Raw genomic sequence first — 21,488 nt, 5'->3', positions numbered from 1 at the left:
TTCATTCTTCTTCAAATAGAAATTTTATCTTAATTTTCTTACTTAAGAGGTAGCACGTGCCTTACACGTGCCACTATAACTAGTATATATAAAAGGATGAAGAAATATAATTAAAGAAACTTTAAAAAATTATATGTTGTATATATGAATCAAGATGGAATGACATAATGAAGAAATGTTAAATTATTAATTTAACACTCTAACTATTGGTTAAAGTTCAATTTGATTTTTCAATTATTGTTTCTTAATTTAATCACTCAGTTATTAATTGTATTAAGTTAGTTTTTTAGCTTTTTAAAGCAGGTCAACACTTAGAGCCTGTTTGGATTAAGGGGGAGGGAGGGAGAGTAGAGGGAAGTAGAGTAGAGTTAGATGAAAATAGACTAATTTTAGGTCAATTCTACTCTACCCTACCGCCCTTCCCTCCCCCATAATCCAAACAAACCATTAAATTCCTTAAAAAAAAATACAACTTAATGATTAAAGAAATAAGGTAGACTCTAGAGATGGCCTAAGATTGGTAGAAATTAGATAAGGAAAGGTGAAATTCTTATTTATTACTCTCCTCAAGTTGGTTAGGGATCAAAGGTTTTTGAATGGAGTTACAACTTGTAGTATGGTTCTTCTCTCTTTCTCTCTCCTCTTTTTTTTGGTCCCCCTTAAGTAGGATATTCCTTGCTTTTATAGCCATTTGAATCACATCTCAGCCTTCCACTTGGAGGGCTGTTAGTCTTTTTTTAGATACTTGTCACATCACTGCCTTGCTGGTGGTGGTAGAGTAGGATATAAGTTGTGAGGGCACTGTCCAAGAGTCATTCTGCCATTAATGCGGCAGGCTAAGTTGTTGCTGAGTATTTAATGCAAAAGTGATGGATACTTTATCCGGAAGTTTTCTCACTCTTTTATCCATACGTCACCATGGCCCTCCTTGGCTCCCAATCACATAGCTCTTATGGCCTACACCTTGTTTCCCGTGGAGCAACTATTCCTTATCCTTCCTTGGGTGGGCTGCAACTCTCGGTCTTTCTGATCTGTCGACTACTTAGATTGTCTTGATTGGGCTAGGCTTGGGTAAATGAACAGTTGGGCCCACTTACTTCTCAAGTTGATCTTGTCAAGGTCTCTTTGAGCTCCCCCCCTCCCCCCATAAAATCAATTCTTAAATATTTATCCTTGAATTTTTTTTCTCTCCATTTAAATTTTTTAACAATTTTTTTTAATAAAAAAAATAGATGATATAACACATGAGGTACTCGTTAAAACGTAATTATGGAAAATATAGACACAAAAACTAAAATTAATTCTTTTAAAATTTAAACAAGAAGGCTCAAGGATAACATTAATTTCAGTTTTTTATTTTTATAATTCAATAATTTTGGGAAGTGGTCTGAACCCTAGACATTTTCGTTTGAAATATTAAAATGTATCGATTGAACTATAAGACTCTTGGGAACATTGATTTATTTTAATAGTTGAAAATTTAATTAAGGTAGTTTGTAGTTGAAGGATTAAATTGAATTTTACCAAATTAATAATTTAATCGTGAAGAAATAGATTTAGAATTTCATTTTATTGTGTTTCAAACTTTATAAGCAAAATAAACTAACCAAAAAATAAGATAAGTTTACTATTATTTTCATTGTTTTTACTTATGCTTTTCCTCAAAGATCCCAAATTTGGGTAGACTCCTAGTCCAGCTAAAACTGTGATTGCTGAGCAAACTACTAGACTCGTGGTGACTAAAGAATCCTTTGGGACCATAACCTCATCTACAAGAACAGGTAGTGCTTATCTTATCCTTTATTCTTTCCTGAATACATGAGCTACTGTGTTATTCATCTTTCCTATTTCCCTCCTTTTGAAAACACTATTTCTCTTTTCCTAGGCCAAGCCAGTGCTCAGATTGCATTGGAAGCTGATCCCACCTCAAAGACAGAAACCTCTGAAGGTGCGTTTTATTATTTTCATTTTTACCCTTGGTGACCCTATCTTTCTTCTTCTTCCTCTTTTTGTTTCAATCATGGGTCAACCTTCTTTGTTCCTTCCTTCCTTTAGCTATTTTGCCAAGGTTTTGTCTCCTTTCTTTCAACGTGCCATGTGTTCATTTATAGAGTCCTTTGAAGAGTTAGAAGGGTAGGAGGGTGAACCTCCCATGATGGTGAGGCAGTGACTCAAATTCAAGAGGAAGTCTCACCGCGAGAGACTGGTATTTGCTCTTTAACCATTTCTTTTTCTTCCCTTCCCTTTTCCCTGTGCCCCTTCCTACTTCATTACCCCATTAATTTTGCAGATATTGATATGAGCAACAAGGAATCTAAGCTTGTGACTACTGAGGAAGCCAAAGGACCCCTCCTTGCTGTCCAGACTGTTAAGGCTCAGCCAAGGATCTCCCAGACCACCCTAAGGCCTGAGGGTCTTTTACTTCATAAGGAAAAAGATACAACGATGAAGGAAGCCCCAAAGATGACTATTTTGGATCCCAGCTCAGGGCTTCCTGCCTTCTTGACACATTTTGACTCCTTGTAATTCAATAGCCTTCCTACAAGTCACTTTCATCGCTTTAGGCCACCCTTCATCAACTTCTTGCGATTCTTTATGCCTACTGAGGGCTTGCCACTCTTGGAAGGATTGCTTAGAGTCCACGGGGACTTCACTAGTGGATTTAGGGGAGGTATGTTCTTGGGGAGCATTCTTATGGAACTCCTCTATGCCATGCTAGTTTTCCTGAAGGATACATCTCTTGATTTCTTATCTGAAGGGAGACTCTTGGAGTGGAAGGGGCTGGTGCAGGACCTCATGGAGGCAAGACTCAATATGTCTTTTTTGTTGGAGTACTTTCGGTCTTTGGTTCATGCACTCTTTTAGAGGAAGGTCTCCAAGGACCTTGATGTTGAGATTACTGTTGCTGAGGAGGCTTTGGCTCGTGCTCACAAGGTGTTGTAAGACTTAAAGATCAGAAAGCAGCAAGCCCTTTCCTCTCCTACTACTTCCTTTACTTCTGCAATTCCTTGAGAAGGTTCTTCGCTGGCTGGTCTCATACCTTAGTTTTTCTTTTTCTTTTTTTTTTCTTTTTTGTTTAAAGAAATTCAAGCTGTATAAGTTGCTTTCCTTTCTTCTAAGTACTTTGGGCAGTTAAGTTTTTTTTTTTTTTTTTGATATGTAAACTTCAGTAACTTCTTGCTTCTAGTAACATGTACTTCTTTTCCCTTTCATATGTTGTCTTCTCCATTTTTTTCCTTTGTTTTCTTCTTCTTCTTTTTTTTTTGAAAACTAAGTCCTAGGCCATGTTTCTTGAGGACTCACTTCGTGGTAGGTCTTGGGCCAAGTACTTTAGTGATTGTGCTCCTACATAGGTCCTACGCTAGGTACTTTAGATACTTATCCTCATCCAAGTCCTAGGTTATGGACTAGGTGGGCCCTTTTGTGACAAGTACTAGGCCAGGTACTTAGGAGGCTTGTTTTCCATCTCAAGTCCTAGGTCATGCACTTGGATCGATTGGTCTTAGGCCATGCACTAGAAAAAAAAAATTCTTTTCTTCTTTGAATCAAGTGCTGGCCCAAGTACTCAACCAAGATTTTGGCCAAACTCAGGCCGTGTTATATGTAGTACTATTTAAGTATAATTGTATGGCATACTCAAACTTTGAAACAAGATTTCATTGTAATTCATCATAATGATTTAAAGACATAAAACTTAAAGACATAAGACGGAAGTGGGCTTAGCATAAAGTGGCCTTTTCACATGGATTGTAAAAAAAAAAAAAAAAAGTTACTACATAAAGTTCTTGGAAAAACAAGCATATGACAAAAGATAATGCCTAATAACATAAAGGGTGATGGAACACTTAGCGGAATGAGGGACGACAAAAGGGTCCCTAGTGTACCTGGAATCTTTGTGCATAGTACTACTTCAACCATTTCCCATTTATGGGATCTGCTAGGGAGGTCCCATCCACCTTTGCAAGGTAATAATACCCGTTGTCGTGGGCTTCCTTAACAACGTGGGGGCCTTCCCACTTTGGAGTGAAATTGGAGGGTCTGGAGATGTTCTGTGTTCTGCTGCCCTTAATACTAGTTGCCCCTCTGTGAAGATCCTTGGGTGTACTGCTTGCTCATATGCCTTGGCCATTTTATGCTGGTACCTCTGACTTCTTCTCCTCGCAACTTCTCATTTTTCCTCTAGCCCTTCCAGGTCTACTAGCCTTCCCTTGGCGCGTGTATCATCTGTATCTCCTTAGATCTCCTCAAGTACCACCCTTGGTGTGGGGACAGCTAAATCCACTAGGTTGATGACCTCTGTCCCATAAACAAGGGAAAACAATGAAAATCCTATAGCTGTCTTCAGGGAGCTTTTCCATGCCCAGAGTACATCTGTCAGGTGGGAGCTCCACTTTCTTACGTACTCATGTTTCATTTTGTTTAGGATCTTCAGTATCACCTTATTAGTAGCCTCAGCTTGGCCATTTTCCTGTGGATAATAAGGCATGGATCTCCTGTTTTTAATGTGGTATCCCTCCAATAGGCTCCTCACATCTTTGTTTACGAATGGGATACCATTGTCACTGATCAGCCTTTTAGGGATCCCGAACCACGTGATGGTGTGCTCACAAATGAAGTTTGAAACTAATGCTCTGATGGCCTTCTTTAAAGAGATGGCCTCTACCCATTTTGTAAAGTGCTCGGTGGCTGCTAGGATCCATATGTGGCCATTAGAAGGGGGATTTATGCGCCCTATAAGGTCAAGCCCCCAAGTGTGGAAAGGTCACAGGGTAGTCATGTCTTGTAGCATGTTTGGGTCTGTATTGCACGCCCTAGTACTTGGCATGAATGACATGCCTTAACCAACTCCTTCGAGTCTTTCTTCATGGTGGGCCAATAATATCCCAATTGCAATAGTTGTTTATAGAGCATTCTCTTCCCCGGGTGACTCCCACATTCCCTCGAGTGAACTTCCTTTGCTACTTCCTTGGCTTCCCTGGGTCCCAGGCATCTTAAGGGATCCCTATTATACCCTCTTTTGAACAAGAACCCATCTTGTAGAAAATACTAGATAGCTAGCTTCTTGAGTTAGTAAGCCAACTTCCTATCAGCTGGCAGGATCCCTTGAGTCAAGTATCCTACAAATGGAGTCCTCCGATCTTTTGCAACAAATACAGCATACCTTTCCTCTTTGTCCACCGAGAGTTGGCAATTTTGACACTTTTCTTGCAAAGTTGCAGCTTCTTTGTTCATGTTGGGCCAATAGTACCCCATACACTGTATTCTCATTTACAGACTAATTTTTTCAATGACCCCACAGATTTGGTTGTGTAATTCCTCTAACTTTAACTTTCCTTCCTTCTCGCTGATACATCTAAACAGGATCCCTACGGGTAGCCTTCTGTATAGCTCCCTTTCAATCAAGGGGTAATCTTTCAATTCTTTAATACTCCCCCCATGCTCTAGCTTTCCCACTTCTCTCTTTATCTCACTCCTTCAATCTTCTTCATTTGGTTCCTCCGAAAACATCCTTTTAAGGGTCTCTACAATGGAATTCTGCTACTTGTTTACTTTTATCAAGGTGCTTTCTTCCTTAAAAGGTATTTGGGATCCCATGGTAGCTAGTGCATCAGCGAACTAGTTTTCACTTCTTTAGGCGTACTCCACACTAAAGGTCTGAAATTTCCCTTCTACCTTTTGTGCCCAAGTCCGATAGGATGCCAAGCTCTGCTCCCTCAGTGCAAAGTCACCTTTGACTTAGGAGACTACAAGATTGGAATCTCCTAGTACCCTAATGTGCTTGATCCCCATACTAAGTGCTATGGCCAGTCTAGTCAAGTACACCTCATACTTAGCAGCATTATTCGAACATGGGAACTCAAGTTTGAAGGATAATGGTACGGTGTCCCCATCTTCGTAGCTTAGCACGACCCTATGCCATTCGAGGTTGCTGTTGTTGACCTATCAAATCTCATGGTCTACCTCCTTCTTAGGAGTTCTATTACTGCCACTTCTCTTGGGATATCCTCACTCAATGGAAACTTTTCCTCTCCGAGGAACTGGGCTAGCAGATCTGGGATCCCAAGGTAGCTAGTGCATCAGTGAACCAGTTTTCACTTCTTTAGGCATACTCCACACTAAAGTTTTGAAATTTCCCTTCTACCTTCTGTGCCCAAGTCCGATAGGATGCCAGGCTCTACTCCCTCAATGCAAAGTCTCCTTTAACTTGGGAGACTACAAGATTGGAATCTCCTAGTACCCTACTGTGCTTGATCCCCATACTAAATGCTATGGCCAGTCCAGTCAAGTACACCTCGTACTCAACAGTGTTATTCGAACATGGGAACTCGAGTTTGAAGGATAATGTTATGATGTCCCCGTCTTCATAGCTTAGCACGACCCTATGCCATTTGAGGTTGTCGTTGCTGACCTATCAAATCTCATGGTCCACCTCCTTCCTAGGAGTTCTATTACTACCACTTCTCTTGGGATATCCTCTGTAAGGTTGAATTTAATCAACCATTCTGTTGGCTTTATTCCGTGCCAAATTTGCTTGTAATTTAGCAATTAGTAACCCTATATTTAGGTGGGAATCATGTAAGGGTAGTGAGTGAGAGAGTGTGAAGAAATGCTCAAGATTATGCAAGGATGCAGAAACTCACAACTGGGACTCGTGGGTGACTCGTGACTGGCAAGCCGCCAACTGCAATACACAAGTGAAGCGTGTAGAGAAGATGAACAGTCACGCCAGCTGGAGCACTACAGGACAAAAAGTCCAACCTAGCCATTCTGTTAGCTCGCGGCTTGAACTCGCGACTCAGTCAAGTCACGAGGCCAAGCTACCAGCCAACCCTGTTTTGAAAAACCTAACTCTTCGCATTCCACTCTCACCCTAGTATAAATACTCCTTATACCCACGAAATGTAGAGAGCTTCTAGAGAGAATTTTGATAGAGAAACCCTAGAGAAAAACAATATTGATTCATCCACAATTTTTACATAGAGACTCTTCAAATTCCTCTACTCTTATCCTCTCCATTGTTATATCCTCGAAAGGTTCTTACCCAAACCTTTTTCTCACCATATCCACATCTATGAGAAGGCTATTTGGTGCTTTGGGAAACAGTTAGGAAGGAACCAATGGTTATTGGTTGATGTTATGGGCTATAGCGGAATCTGGTAAGCTAAAAAAGACAAAGGTTCGGCGCAACCTCGTTGGAGCAAGAAGCTTGGAGTGCTTAGGTACACTGGGTAGATTAGGCTTGGAGGGTCTTCTGTTATTCATGTATCCTAACTTCATTCTTTAGTGGATTATTGACCGCTTGGAGGGCGGCGAAGAGGTTTTACACCGAGGGCTTCGGTTTCCTCTTCAATAACACATCATTGTGTTATCCTTGTGTTTGCATCTCTCTTCCCTTAATCTTTGCCATTTAATTTCTGGTGTGGATGTGATTTTATTTGGTTTAGATTGTTTATCAATTCTGGTATAAGCTTATATTCATTTTCTACACATACATTGTTTGATATTAAGATTGAATTGGTATTTTATATTTTGGGGGTCTAAACGTTCATAGTGTTTTATACACTTATTGAACATTCATCCTCACTCAATGGATACTTTTCCTTTCCGGGGAACTTGGCCAACAGATTTGTTATGACCTAGCTCTTAATGGCCTTAGGGATCTTTAGGCCAATGTCATATTGGGAGAGCAATACTAGCCACTGTGCTACCCTTCCAATCAATAAGGGCTGATGGAGGAGTGCCTTTATAGGATGAGACTTGGTCACTAGGAGGATTTGATGGGCTAAAAAGTAACGTTTCAGCCTTTGGGATGCGTAAATAACCACTAAATATGCTCTCTTTATCTTGAGATACCTTGTTTTTGTATCTTTTAAGGCCCTACTCACGAAGTAAATGGGCTGTTCATTTCCTTCATCACCTTCCTAGGCCAACAATGTCCTAATTGCTTGGGAGTTAGATGCTAAATATAACAACAAAGGCCATCCACGTACTGGCACCTATAGGGTGGGTGATGGTTCATGATCTATTGGATCCTTTGGAAGGCTCCCTACTGTTTAGGCCCCTAGGTGAATTTAAATACCTTTTTCAACAGTTTAGATAGCTTAATTATGACCAAGGCTAAACCTGGTACAAATCTCCTGATGTAAGAAACCCTTCCTAAGAAACTTTTGAGCTCTTTAACTGTTATGGGCCTTTTCATGGTTGCGATGGAGGTGGCCTTAGTTGGATCTATGCTTATGCCTCTGTGATGTACCAAAAATCCCAGAAACTTTCCAACAGATACCCCAAAGGCACACTTCAAAGGGTTCATGTGCTGCTTGTACATCCTACATCTTTCAAAGACTCGTTCCAGTACTTGAAAGTGTCCTACCCTGGTCTCTGATTTCACCACAATGTCATCTGCATAATCTTCCATTTTTTATGCATAATATCATGGAAGATGGCCGTCATGGAACGTTGGTACGTGGCTCTTGCATTTTTAAGGCCAAAAGGCATCACGATATAGTAGAAGTTCAAGATCGAGGTCCTAAATGCTATTTTGTTCGTATCCTTGGCAACCATCCTAATTTGATTATATCCACTATACCCATCCATGAATGAGAACCTAGAACTTGCTACAGCTGAGTCTATAAGGAGATCAATGTTAGGTAAAGGAAATTCATCCTTCACGGGAACTATGTTGGAAAGCCACTTAGGGTATTGGATAGGCTTGATAAACCCTGTTGCCAGTAACTTCTTAACTTCTTAAGTAATTTGAGCCTTTATCTCAGTGTGGAAGACCCTAGCTGGTTGAACTACTGGCTTAGTTCCCGGATCTACATTGAGGAAGTGGACTACCAACCCGGGATCCAAGCTAGGCATCTCATCATATCTCCATGCGAATACATCTACATATTTCTTTAGTAATTCCACCAACTGCTCTCTTTCCTTTGCCAACAGCTGGCTGTTGATAAAAACAGGTTTTGGGGGTCCTGGGTCAACCCCCGGGTTTACTTCTTCCAACTTTTCTTTGGGTTGAACCTGGGCTTCTTTCTCTACATCCTCTGAGATTTCCTCTTAAGCCATCATGCAATCTGGTGGTTCAGGACCCTCCTGTGGGGTGCATTCAAGTCCCGCATACCTTCATAAGGGATACATCAACCTGCCCTCGGGTTCCCGGACTACTACACACTCCCAGGATCCTAAGAAACTGACCTCCTTCTTCTGCCTTTTTATGTCCAAGGGACCCCTTAAATCACGGGTGCCTCCTACTTCCTCCTCTTCTAAAACAGGTGCCCCCGAGGTTCCTAGTGTGGGACACTCATCATCTGGTACTAACTCATCATAGAACATTGTGTCTGCAAAATTCACTTCCTCTTGGTTGAAAGGATTTGGGTTGGCAAGGATCCTTATGGGTCTCTCGTTCAGTCTCCCTTTCACACATTGGTGGTATGTTGAAGGGATGAGGTGGTGCTTATAGAGCCAAGGTCGCCCCAACAAAATGTGATAAGAAACTTCTGAATTGATCACATGAAACTGAGTCAGAGCTACTATTAGGCCTACCCTTAAGGCCAATTGCAAGTATCCTTCAATAGATTTTGCAACTCCTGTAAATCCTGTTATCTCCACAAAAGCCCCCAAGATCCTTTTGCTAGCCATGCCAATAGCCTCCAAGGTACTCAAGGCGATAAGGTTGAGTGAAGCCCCTATGTGTATCAGTGCTCTCCTAATCTAAACACTGTTCATGGTAGCTGTCAAATAAAGGGGTCTTCAATGATTTAAGTACTCAACATTCATATCTTCATCCATGAAAGTTATTGCATTAGTTGTTTCCAAGAAAGCCTAACTAGCATGAGATTTTGCTATGATACACTTCACCCCTGAGTATGCTACTATACTCATAAGGGACTTTGTCGCAATCCTTCTTGCTTTTAGTCCAATCCCTGTTGATTGAATAAGGACCTAAACTTGGGGTTCTTCTAGAGGGTCCTGACTGTGTTTGGATGAAAGGATCCTCCTGACTCTTCTGCCTCTGCATTAGCCAAGTTCCCATGAATTACTACAGCCACAACCCCCTTTCCTTTGTGATTGGGCAAAAGGTTCCTTTGCACCTCTGGTTCTCGTTGGGTAAACTCTAGGTTCCCCTCCTTGAGCTTCTTGTGAAAAAGCCTCTGAACGGTCCAGCAATCCTTGGTGGAATGCTTGACATAGTTGTGGATCTTGCAAAACAAGGATTGCTACAACCACAACCCCTTTTCCCTTGTGATTGGGCAAAGGATTCCTTTACACCTCTGGTTCCCGCTGGGTAAGCTCCAGGTTCCCCTCCCTAAGCTTCTTGTGAAAAAGCCTCTGAAGGGTCCAGCAATCCTTGGTGGAATGCTTGACATAGTTGTGGATCTTGCAAAATAGGGGGTTCTTTCTCTCCTCTTCAGTGGGTGGCCTTGACAAGGTGAATGGTTTAATGACTCCATCTCCAATCCACTTATCTAGAACATGGTTCAGTTCCTCCACAGTACATGGAATTGCAGGTGGTTCCTTGGTCACTTTTCCTTTAAGCTTCTTCCCCTTTTCTCCCACCAAAGCTATCATGGCTTAGGAAACTAGTACCCTTTTTTGTTTTTTATGGTTAATGTTGTCCTTCTAGTTCTTTGCAATAGCTCAACGAACTGAGTTATGCATAAGTTCTCTAGATTGAGCCTATAATCAAAGAGCATGTTAGATATATAGGTCTCTACAAGCTCTTTCTCTTCATGGTCTCAATAACAGTTTAGGGAGACATCTTTGAATCTTTTGATAAACTAGAAGGGATCCTCCCCAGGCCTTTGCTTCACCATCTGAACGCTTTGGAAAGTGATCTTATCCTCGCCTAGGTAGTACTTTGCACAGAATCTCTTCATCATCTTATCCCAAGTCTTGATGGACCCGAGCCTCAAGGTGGTGTACCAAGTATATGCTCTATCCATTAGGGATTTAGCAAATTCCCTTAAACATAGTTCTTTGTCCCTTACATAGGGACCCATGGTATGAATAAATTTGCTTATGCGCCCTACAGCACTCCCATTCCTCCCATCAAATGGGTGGAACTTTGGAAGTTCATATCCTTTGGAGTAAAACTTGCCGAGGAGCCATGCTGGGAATGGGGGATCTCGAGAGAATTTCGTGGGGGCCCCAGGAGCTTCTCTCTTTCTTGTTTAAGAAGGGCATTCACATCTACTAAAGTGAGATATTGGGGATTGGCTCCCCCCTACTACTGACCCTCCTTCTAGCTGGACCCTTTCCTGGTTGACTAAGGGAGGGGCATTGTCTCTAATCTCCTGGGTTCTTCCTTCTTTGAGGAGATAGATCTCTTGGTGGAGGTCCTTCATCATTTATACCATTTGGACCATGGGGGCTGGCTTTCACATCTCACACCTTTGCCCTGAGGCAATTTCGTGTTCTATTAGTGGTACCTCATTCCTTTGCCTAGAAGCTATTTCATTTTCTCCCTTTACTTGGCCTTAGAGCAATGTTTTGTGAATGGACTGCTTCTTCCCTCTTATTTGCCTAGTCCCCAGCAAAGTCGCCTTAAAATGTGGGTTCTTTTTTAAGACAGAACCCAAGCCTAAGTGGAATCAAGGAACCTGGGCCCCCAAAGAGTTTTGTAATTGTGGTTTAGTGGACTAGGCTTGGTTCACCGTAGTTGTGTTGGGCTGATTACAAACCAAGTTATGTACAAAACATGGATCCTACAACACATACATATTCATACATGCAAATATATATATATATATATATATATGTATGTGTGTGTGTGTGTATTGCAAAGCAAAGGGCTAAGGAACAGTAAAGAAATAAAGAAAAATGAATTAAAGACATCAGGGATCCTCGAAAAGTAAATGAAATTTCATTATATTGAGTTTTTAATACATTGGGCCCTTCTTTCCACTGGGATATGTCATAAGGTTCAAATAAGTTCAAAAGTCACAAACTTAGATAGCTCTTTGTGGGCTTCTAAGACTTGTGAGGTTTGAATCCCCTTGAATTAGTGTATCCTCCAGTGCCTATCTTAGGATCCCTCATAGTGTTTTCCCTCTTTTCTCCTTTATTGAATTTTAGAGAAGTTTTTCAAATGATCTTTTTGCTCTAATTCCTTATTAATAAATGGTTTTTACTGATGGCTTCACCCCCTTTTATAGTACCTTCCTAAGGTTTTTGGTGTACCACTAATTCCCTCCATTTACTGCCCTACGTACCAGAACCAATGTTGTGTCAGTAACATTGGTGGCTGGTCCCTTCCTTATTTTCTCTCTATGTTCTCCTTTTGAGGTTTCCCCCCAAAAATCCCACAGTTGACATTCTTCTTTTGGGGGTTCCTAAGGGTTGACTTTCAATCCTCTTTTCCCAAAGCTTCTAGATGCTTATTTTCAAACCCACCTTTTTGGTTGCTTCACCTTTTGTCATTTTCTCTAAATAGGTAGATTCTTCCCTGTCAAGTTGAAAGATCTTCAACCACCTTCTTTCGTGGTTCATCTTCTTGTGTTCCCCAAGGTACCAGGCTTCTTTTTCATGAAGTGTTGATTCCTAAGTCATTAGCCCTATTTTTGAGCCATAAGCAGCTAATGGGACACGCCTATCTTCGTTCCTTGTGTCCATGGGCATGCTCCCTTGAGCTGTCCAAGTCTCAGCTGATCCCTTCCTGCATTTCCCGAGGATCCCGTGACCTTAAGGTATCTTGGTTCAGTCATTTTCTAGGCTCCCCAGAAAACTCTCCTTCTAAAGTATCTCAACCACGTTCCTTCATGGTTCATCTTCTTGTGTTCCCCGAGGTACCAGACTTTTTTTTCATGAAGTGTTGATTCCTAAGTCATTAGCCTTTTTTCTAAGCCATAAGCAGCTGATGGGACACGCCTATCTTCGTTCCTTGTGTCCATGGGCATGCTCTCTTGAGCTGTCCAAGTCTCAACTAATCCCCTCTTGCATTTCCCGAGGTTCCCATGACCTTAAAGTATCTTGGTTCAGTCATTTTCTAGCCTCCCCAAAAAACTCTCCTTCTAAAGGTTGGGCTAAGATTCCTTTTTCCTTTTCCTTTCTTTTCAAGGCCCCAAAGCTTGCCCATCCAGGAATTTGGGCTTCCTCTTACTCATTTTAAATGGGCCTTAGTTGGCAAATTGAGCATTGCCTATTTTTGAGGGCCTTTTTAGTTTTAGATTTATGCTTGTGATATTCTGGACCTCAACACTGGTTCTCTAAGTAAGAAGCAGATTCCATAAAAATAAAATAAAATAAAATAAAAAAGAAGAAAGTAAGGAGCAGATCTTATTGGCTTTCTCTCACTCTTAATCTCTCCGCGTCAAAGGCTCAAAGCTTGTTGCAGTGGGACTAAATCATTAGGAAAAAACCAGCTTGGCATTGTTGATGGTCTTGTTGAGGTATTTAAAATTTTGATGAGATAAAATGAAATTTGAGTCCCCTGACTAAGAGACAAGTATACCTTGATACTTATTCTCTGTTTTTCACTGTTTAATATTTTCTTTGCTTGTTCCTTTTATTTTCTTTGCATTAGTTTCTTTGTTCGTTCCTGATACATAAAAATAAATCATGGTCAACCCGTCAGCTGATGCCCTCGAACAACTGGAAGAACAGAGGGATCCAAGGCTGACGGATGCGGATTCGGAGCCCTTGGATAGCGCTGCAATGAACTGACGACGACTTGGCTGACGGGGATAAGGCAAGCCGACGACCCCTATGCCGACGGATATGTGAAAAATTCTGACTTGGCCTCCGCGCGTAGTATTTAAGGAAATTATTTGTATCCCACGATTAGTATTAGAATCCTATAAGGAAAAGGATTCCGCGATCCGCACCCATGAGGATCCTTATAAGGAAAAGACTTCTACTCCAAGGAAAAAGGTCAACCCTCAACTACTATAAAAGCCTAATACTCTCATAAATCGAGGTACGCATAATTAACCCCTCTCTAGCACTCTAGAATTGAAAGAAGTTCTAACTTGACCTTCGGAGGGTATTTGGCCGGCACCACACCGGTGCTCTCTGTTAGGTCCTCTTTTCTTTGTGCAAGTGTCGTTTCGAGGGTACAAGCATTGTGCAACTCACTGTTGATATTTTCGGCATCATCAGTTGGCGCCGTCTGTGGGGAACTCGTAATTAAGCCATACTATCGTTTCCCAGACTAAAGGGTTGCATGGTACTTACTCGCTCAATGGCGACTACTAATGACGTACAAGGAAAGGAACCACCTACGACTGCCCTCGAGAGACAAGTTCGGATTCTCGGTGCCGCCGTGGAGCGTCTCACCAAACAGAACCTCGACTTGGAAGAACAGCTGCGCCAGAAGGATGCAACACTAAATGACCAACCGGAAGATCAGGAAGGGACTAGCACTCCAAAGAAGAATCAGGAGAGACCTGAGGGTAGCCACACCCCAAGCAGGCCGGAGAGGCAGCACGTGAGCATGCCATCCCTCACAGATGCGACTCCACCACATATTGTCGCCGAGATGCAGGCAATGAGGGAACAGATGGAGGTCATGATGAACGCCCTCAAGGGGCGAGTCTCCAGTGATCTTGACGATCTAGTCAACCGTACCGACTCGCCCTTCACTGTGGCCGTGAACTCCTTCCCCCTACCCCACAAGTTTCACATGCCGAATATAGATAGCTATGACGGGGTGAAGGATCCTCTGGACCACCTGGAAACTTTCAAAACCCTGATGCATCTTCAGGGGGTAGTAGATGAGATTATGTGCAGGGCCTTCCCCACAACACTCAAAGGCCCCGCAAAGGTATGGTTCAGCCGGCTGACGCCCAACTCTATCAGCACCTTCAAGGAGCTAAGCGCTCAATTCACTACACACTTCATTGGGGGACATAGGTATAAGAAGTCCACGGCATGCCTGATGAGTGTCAAGCAAAGAGAGGACGAGACGTTAAGATCCTACATAACGCGCTTTAATAAGGAAGCGCTATCGGTTGACGAAGCCGACGACAAAATACTTGTAGCAGCCTTCACAAATGGGTTGCGAAAGGGCAAGTTTTTGTTCTCCCTATACAAAAACGACCCGAAGACCATGTCGGAAGTACTCTACAGGGCTACTACGTATATGAATGCTAAGGACGCGTTGTAGGCCCGAGAAGAGAAACCGAGAAAAAGGGAGAGGCAGGAAGATGCACGACCAGACCAAGGGAGAAAGAGGCCCAGAACAGGAGATCGAAGAGACGAAAGGTGTTCTAAACCTCAGGGAGGGAGATTCACAAGCTTCACCCCACTGACCGCCCCAATAGATCAAGTCCTAATGCAAATTAAGGATGAAGGGGCTCTGACCTTCCTTGGAAAGCTGAAGGGGGATCCTAGCAGGCGTTCCAGAGACAAGTACTACCGCTTTCACCGAGATCACGGCCATGACACAGCCGACTGTTACAACTTGAAGCAACAAATCGAGACCCTTATAAGGCAAGGGAAATTGCAGAAATTCGTAAGCAAGGAAAGAGCGGATCTAGCACTTCTAGAGTACCCCCCCCTCCCGACGAGATAATGACCGTCCAAGACCTCCCGTTGGTGACATACGAATGATTGTAGGAGGGATGGCTACCAGGCCGTCCAAAAAAGCTCGAAAGACGTACCTCTGGATGGTCCAAAACGTCCAGTTGACGGGTCTAGTGCAAAAGGTAGCCCGAAGGGAAAGCCCCGTTATCGAGTTCTCGGAAGAAGACGCGCGACGTCTTCACCACCCGCACGACGACGCGCTTGTTGTCAGTCTACAGGTTGGGGACTACAACTTGCATCGGGTGTTGGTCGACAATGGCAGCTCGGCAGACATCTTGTACTACCCGGCATGCTAGCAAATGAAAATCAGCAGGGAACAACTGGTTCCAACGAATGCCCCACTTGTCGGTTTTGGAGGTGCAAAGGTGTTTCCGTTGGGCGCGGTCACGTTGGCTGTGACAGCAGGTGACTATCCCCAGCAAATCACAAAGGACGTAACGTTCCTCGTGGTCGACCATTCATCTGCCTATAATGCTATCCTAGGGCGACCTACCCTCAACGCGTGGAAGGCGGCAACTTCAACTTATCATTTAATGATCAAGTTCCCAACAGAATACGGAGTCGGAGAACTACGTGCAAACCAGATTGCCGCACGCGAATGCTACGTGGCCATGATGGAAATGGATGATCACCTCTAAACCATGAGCATAGAAGAGCATCGGAGCACGACAGAGCCAGTCGAGAAGCTTGAAGAAATACCCCTGGACGACTCCAGACCTGACCAGACAACGAGGATTGGAACCCTTGCAAGTCCCACAATCTGGCAAACACTTACAGCATTCCTCAAAGAGAATCAAGACGTATTTGCCTGGAGTCACGAGGACATGCCAGGAATAGACCCTTCTGTCATAGTGCATAGGCTAAATGTATCACCATCCTTTCCGCCCATCCGGCAGAAGAAGCGGGTCTTCGCCCCAGAACGAGATCAAACCATAGCCGAAGAAGTCCGCAAGCTACGAGAGGCAAATTTCATTAGAGAAGTCTACTACCTCGACTGGCTAGCAAACGTAGTGATGGTCAAGAAAGCTTCTGGGAAATGGAGGATATGTGTAGACTTCACCGATCTAAACAAGGCATGCCCTAAAGACAGCTACCCTCTCCCGAGAGTCGACACTCTAGTAGACTCTACGGCTCAACACCAGCTGTTAAGCTTCATGGACGCTTTCTCTGGCTACAACCAAATCAAGATGCACGATGATGATCAAGAAAAAACTTCCTTCGTAACCAGCCAAGGCCTATTCTGCTACAAGGTAATGCCGTTTGGTCTAAAAAATGCGGGCGCAACATATCAAAGGCTTATGAACAAGATGTTCGCATGGCAGATCGGGAGAAACGTCCAGGTGTATGTAGATGATATGCTAGTTAAAAGTCGAAGGGAAGAAGATCATTTAGAAGACCTCAGGGAAACGTTCAACACCCTTCGTTCTTACAACATGAAGCTTAATCCAGGGAAGTGTGCCTTTAGGGTGACGGCAGGAAAATTCTTAGGATTCATGGTTTCCCAGAGAGGCATCGAGGCCAATCCAGACAAGATCCGGGCTATAATGGAGATGTCACCACCAAAGAATGTGAAGGAAGTACAAAGCCTCAACGGCAAGATAGCAGCGCTAAACAGGTTCGTCTCCAGGGCAACAGACAAATGCTTACCCTTCTTTCGCATGCTAAAAAGGTCTTTCGAGTGGACCACTAAATGCCAACAAGCGTTTGAGGAGTTGAAAGCTTACCTCTCTTCCCCACCACTGCTGAGTCCCTCGCAACCAGGAGAAGAACTTTTTCTCTATCTCGCTGTCTCCCCAGCCGCCGTCAATGCCGCCTTGATCAGAGAAGAAGAGAAAGTACAGAAACCTGTGTATTACACTAGCCGGGCATTACGCGGAGCTGAAGAAAGATATCCACCCATGGAAAAACTTGCTTTCGCACTAGTTACGGCAGCACGCAAACTGAAGCCGTACTTTCAAGCCCACAGATGACTGTCTTAACTGATAAGCCTTTGCGACAGGCAATGAGCAACCCAGAAGCTGCCGGGCGCTTGGCACTTTGGGCCATAGAATTAAGCGAGTTTGACATCCAATATCGCCCACGGACCGCTGTTAAGGGGCAGGTTGTTGCAGATTTCATAGCAGAATTCACGAATGGTGAGGACAGGGGGGCAAAAGAATCCCCGCAATGGAGCATACATGTAGATGGATCCTCCAACAGGCAGGCCGGCGAAGCCGGCATCGTACTACAGTCACCCGAAGGAGATACGGTAGAGTGTATGGTCCGCCTTGAATTCCCTACCACCAATAACGAGGCGGAGTACGAAGCTCTGATAGCAGGGCTTGACCTCGTAAAAGCAGCGGGAGCTGAAAAAGTAATCGTTTACTGTGACTCCCAAGTCATAGTCAACCAGATAAGTGGGGAGTATGAATGCAAAGGCGAAAGAATGAAGAAGTATCTGGACCAAGCAAGAAGGAGGATGAACAAGCTGAAGGTCAAAATTATACAGATCCCCCGGGGAGAAAACGAACAAGCTGACGGCTTGGCCAAAGCCGCCTCAGCCGAACACATGGCCACCATTAGTAATACACTCTCCTTCACACAGCTCTCTCCACTCATAAATGCTGTCGACGGACAGGAGCTCGGTCCCCAAAACGATTGGACCACGCCGTTAACCTCTTTCTTGAAGAACGGCATATTGCCAAATGAGAAGGAGGCGGCAAGAAAACTGAAGGTTCAAGCAGCAAGGTTCGTGCTGATAAGAGATGTTTTGTATAAGAGATGTTTCTCCCGCCCCTACCTACGATGCTTAGGTCCTGAAGAAGCAGATTACGTCATAAGAGAAGTGCACGAAGGAATCTGCGGAAACCACTCAGGATCAAGATCGCTAGTACACAAGCTAGTACGAACTGGGTACTTTTGGCCAATAATGCAGAAGGATGCCAAGGCTTATGTGAAGGCCTGCGACAAATGCCAAAGGTTCAGCAACGTTATCAGACAACCACCCGAAGAACTCACGCCGATGACGGCACCGTGGCCGTTCGCTCAGTGGGGGTTGGACATCATGGGGCCGTTCCCTACGGCAATACGACAACTGAAGTTTCTAATTGTCGGCATTGACTATTTTACGAAGTGGGTGGAAGCTGAAGCCTTGGCCACCATTACAGGAAAAAAACGTACGGAGCTTCGTTTAGCGATGCATCATATGCAGGTTTGGCATTCCAAGAATCTTAGTCTTGGACAACGGGAAGCAATTCGACAACGACTCCTTCAGGAACTTCTGCTCGCAGTTGGGGGTACGGAACCACTACTCCTCCCCCGCCCACCCCCAAGCCAATGGACAGGTCGAAGTCATAAACCGGTCCTTGCTAAAAATTATCAAGACCCGGCTCGAGGGGGCAAAGAGCATATGGGCTGAAGAGTTGCCGAGCATACTATGGGCCTACAGGACAATAGCAAGGACACCAACAGGAGAGACACCATTCCGACTAACGTACGGGAACGAAGCAGTCATCCCAGCCGAAGTCAGCCTTACAAGCTACAGGGTGCACAACCATGACGAAAAGAGGAATGACGAGGCCATACGTCTGCAACTTGATCTGATGGACGAAGTCAGGATGGCAGCAGAACAAAGGCTTGCACGGTACCAGGACCGCATGGCCAAGCATTACAACTCCCGGGTCAGACACAGAGACTTCCAAGTGGGAGACCTCGTTCTAAGAAAGGTTATGGGCGCAACAAGGGACCCCACCCAAGAAAGCTCGGCCCAAATTGGGAAGGACCCTACCGAGTTACGGCATGGCAAAGGAAGGGCACCTACCATCTAGAGGCATTGGACGGACGGAAGCTACCACATCCATGGAATGCTGAACACTTACGAAAGTACTACCAGTAGGGGCGGCGACACAAAAAGCAACAACCCCTTTTTTGGATACACTAAGACTTATCGATTACCTTTTTAAGTATTTGCTACAATAAGCCCAAAGGGCAGTCTTTTTTTTTCCTACTTAAGTATTTGCTACAATAAGCCCAATGGGCAGTTTCTTCTACTCATGTTTTTACTACAATAAGCCCAAAATGGGCAGATTTTGTTTTCGAACTACTTTTTATATAGATGCACGGCAATAAGAGGAATTTACTCAGAACTACTGAAGTTTCTACTTACAAATATGAGGTCATTAAAGACTGACAAATTGCCCATACACAAAGTGGACGAGCTAAAAAGTTGACGGTCTAAAAAATGACCGAGTCCACAAAGCGGACGAGCCAAATAACCGGCGGTCTAAGAAATGACCAAGTCCACAAAATGGACGAACCAAAAAAGCTGACGGTCTAAAAAATGACCAAGTCTACAAAGTGGACGAACCAAATAGCTAGCGGTCTAAAAAATGGCCAAGTCCACAAAAGCGGACGAGACAAAAAATTGACGGTCTAAAAAACGACCAAGTCCATAAAATGAACAAATCAATTAAACCGACGGTATAAAAATGACCGAGTTCACAAGATGGACAAAGCGACAAAAATTGACGGTCTAAATAAAAGACTGACGGAGTGCGTAAACCAATAAACTCAGCCATTAGACTGACGGTCTAAAAAAGGCTGAATCTGTCAGTCCACAAATGGACAAGTCTATAAGGCAGATGACCTTGTCACGAGATAATAGGATTTTGCCAAAAATTTCTACAATCATTAAAGCGAAATGATCAAAAAACTGACGAATTTATTAAGCAGACATACACTAGAAAGCTCAAAGTTTAAACCGACGGTTTAGTAAAACTGACGGTACACTAAACTAAAAGGGCCCACAATCCTGATTTCGTTCTTTCAAATCGAAACATACGAGTTAAACAGGCCAAGCAAAAGTAGCTACATACAAGTAATCAAGAGCGACGGCGTTACAAACAAATCAAAGCCCAAAAAGGCATTTAAAAAGCTGTTAAAATATTACACATTGGGGCCCAAGGGGCACTTAATAAAGTTGTTTGCTACATAAATAAAAGAGAAGGGAAAAACATGAGCTGCAAAAATAAAAACCGTCACTTAAAAATTCTCTACTTAACAGAAGGGTCATCTCCGTCAAGCAGCACCACAGGAGGAGTCGCGGCAGTTGTTGGAAGGTTCGCAGCAGGTTGGGCCAAGACAACTCCACTACCTCCATGTGGGGGAGAATCAACCAAGTCGTCAACACCAGCAGTAACGGCATCAGTAGCAGGCGTCATAGGCTGAGCGTCGTCTAGGATAATTCCAGATAGGTCCAGTTCAGGGAAAGCTGACGCAACTTGTTTGAGACAGTCATCGAATCCCGTGCCATAATAGCCACCACAAGAATCGATGAAGGAGTCTGACGCTTTGAATTCCTCAACGGCGTCAGCCCCTGCCGTCTCCAACTGTCCACGAAGGGTCGACAGCTCTCCCTCTAGCTCGTCCTTCTGACGGCTCACCTCTTCCAACTTCTCCCTTACCTCTTTCAGCTCGAGGTTAAGTGTGCGCACCGCCTCTTTATACTGAGCCTGCTGGTCTCGCATGTTAGCATTATGCTTGCTAACACGAGTGACGACCCCCTCCTTGGCCACGCACCGGTCTTGCAGTGCCTTCACACGAACCAAGGCCTAGAAAAAGATACAATCGTCAGTTATCAAAAAAGAAAGATTAAGCACGTCAGTCAAAAAGGCTGACGGCTTACCCGCGAGAGATCAAACAAAGCGGATGACCCCAGTTCTTCCGTCCCCAGCTGAGCACAAGGATCTATATCCGTCAGTCTTATAAGGGCTTGAATAGTTTCGACGGCAAAATCCTTATGCGTCAACAGGCTACGGGGCCCCTTCAGGACGGGACCAGAAGAGGTCATAACACCCTTCCCTGCTCCATGGCCCGACTTGGGGGGTGACTTCCCGGGGGGCACATTCCTAGGAGTGACGGCTGTCTTTTTTGATGGACGAATGACGTCCCTGTCAGGTTTCCTTTTCTGGGAACCCTTAGTGACGGTC

At 43.9% G+C, this 21,488-nt stretch overlaps 1 protein-coding gene and 1 long non-coding RNA gene across 2 annotated transcripts; both read left to right on the top strand.

Moving 5' to 3' along the window:
- The first annotated feature begins 1,834 nt into the window (after window positions 1-1,834).
- LOC136070039 (uncharacterized) lies at window positions 1,835-3,198 on the top strand. The gene is made up of 3 exons (XR_010631263.1): window positions 1,835-1,948; window positions 2,112-2,206; window positions 2,291-3,198. It is a non-coding gene; the product is annotated as an uncharacterized LOC136070039 (long non-coding RNA).
- A 14,290-nt stretch (window positions 3,199-17,488) lies between these two features.
- On the top strand, window positions 17,489-19,328 carry LOC136070035 (uncharacterized). The gene is made up of 2 exons (XM_065779315.1): window positions 17,489-18,633; window positions 18,713-19,328. Exons 1-2 carry the CDS (start codon window positions 17,489-17,491, stop codon window positions 19,326-19,328), a joined length of 1,761 nt encoding a protein of 586 aa, XP_065635387.1.
- The last annotated feature ends 2,160 nt before the right edge of the window (window positions 19,329-21,488 follow it).

Source organism: Quercus suber, unplaced genomic scaffold (genome assembly GCF_002906115.3).
Source record: "Quercus suber isolate HL8 unplaced genomic scaffold, Cork oak 2.0 scaffold_205, whole genome shotgun sequence".
Taxonomy (NCBI): Eukaryota; Viridiplantae; Streptophyta; class Magnoliopsida; order Fagales; family Fagaceae; genus Quercus; species Quercus suber.
The sequence above is the reverse complement of the archived record's forward strand: the minus strand, read 5'-3'. Positions and strand labels throughout refer to the sequence as shown.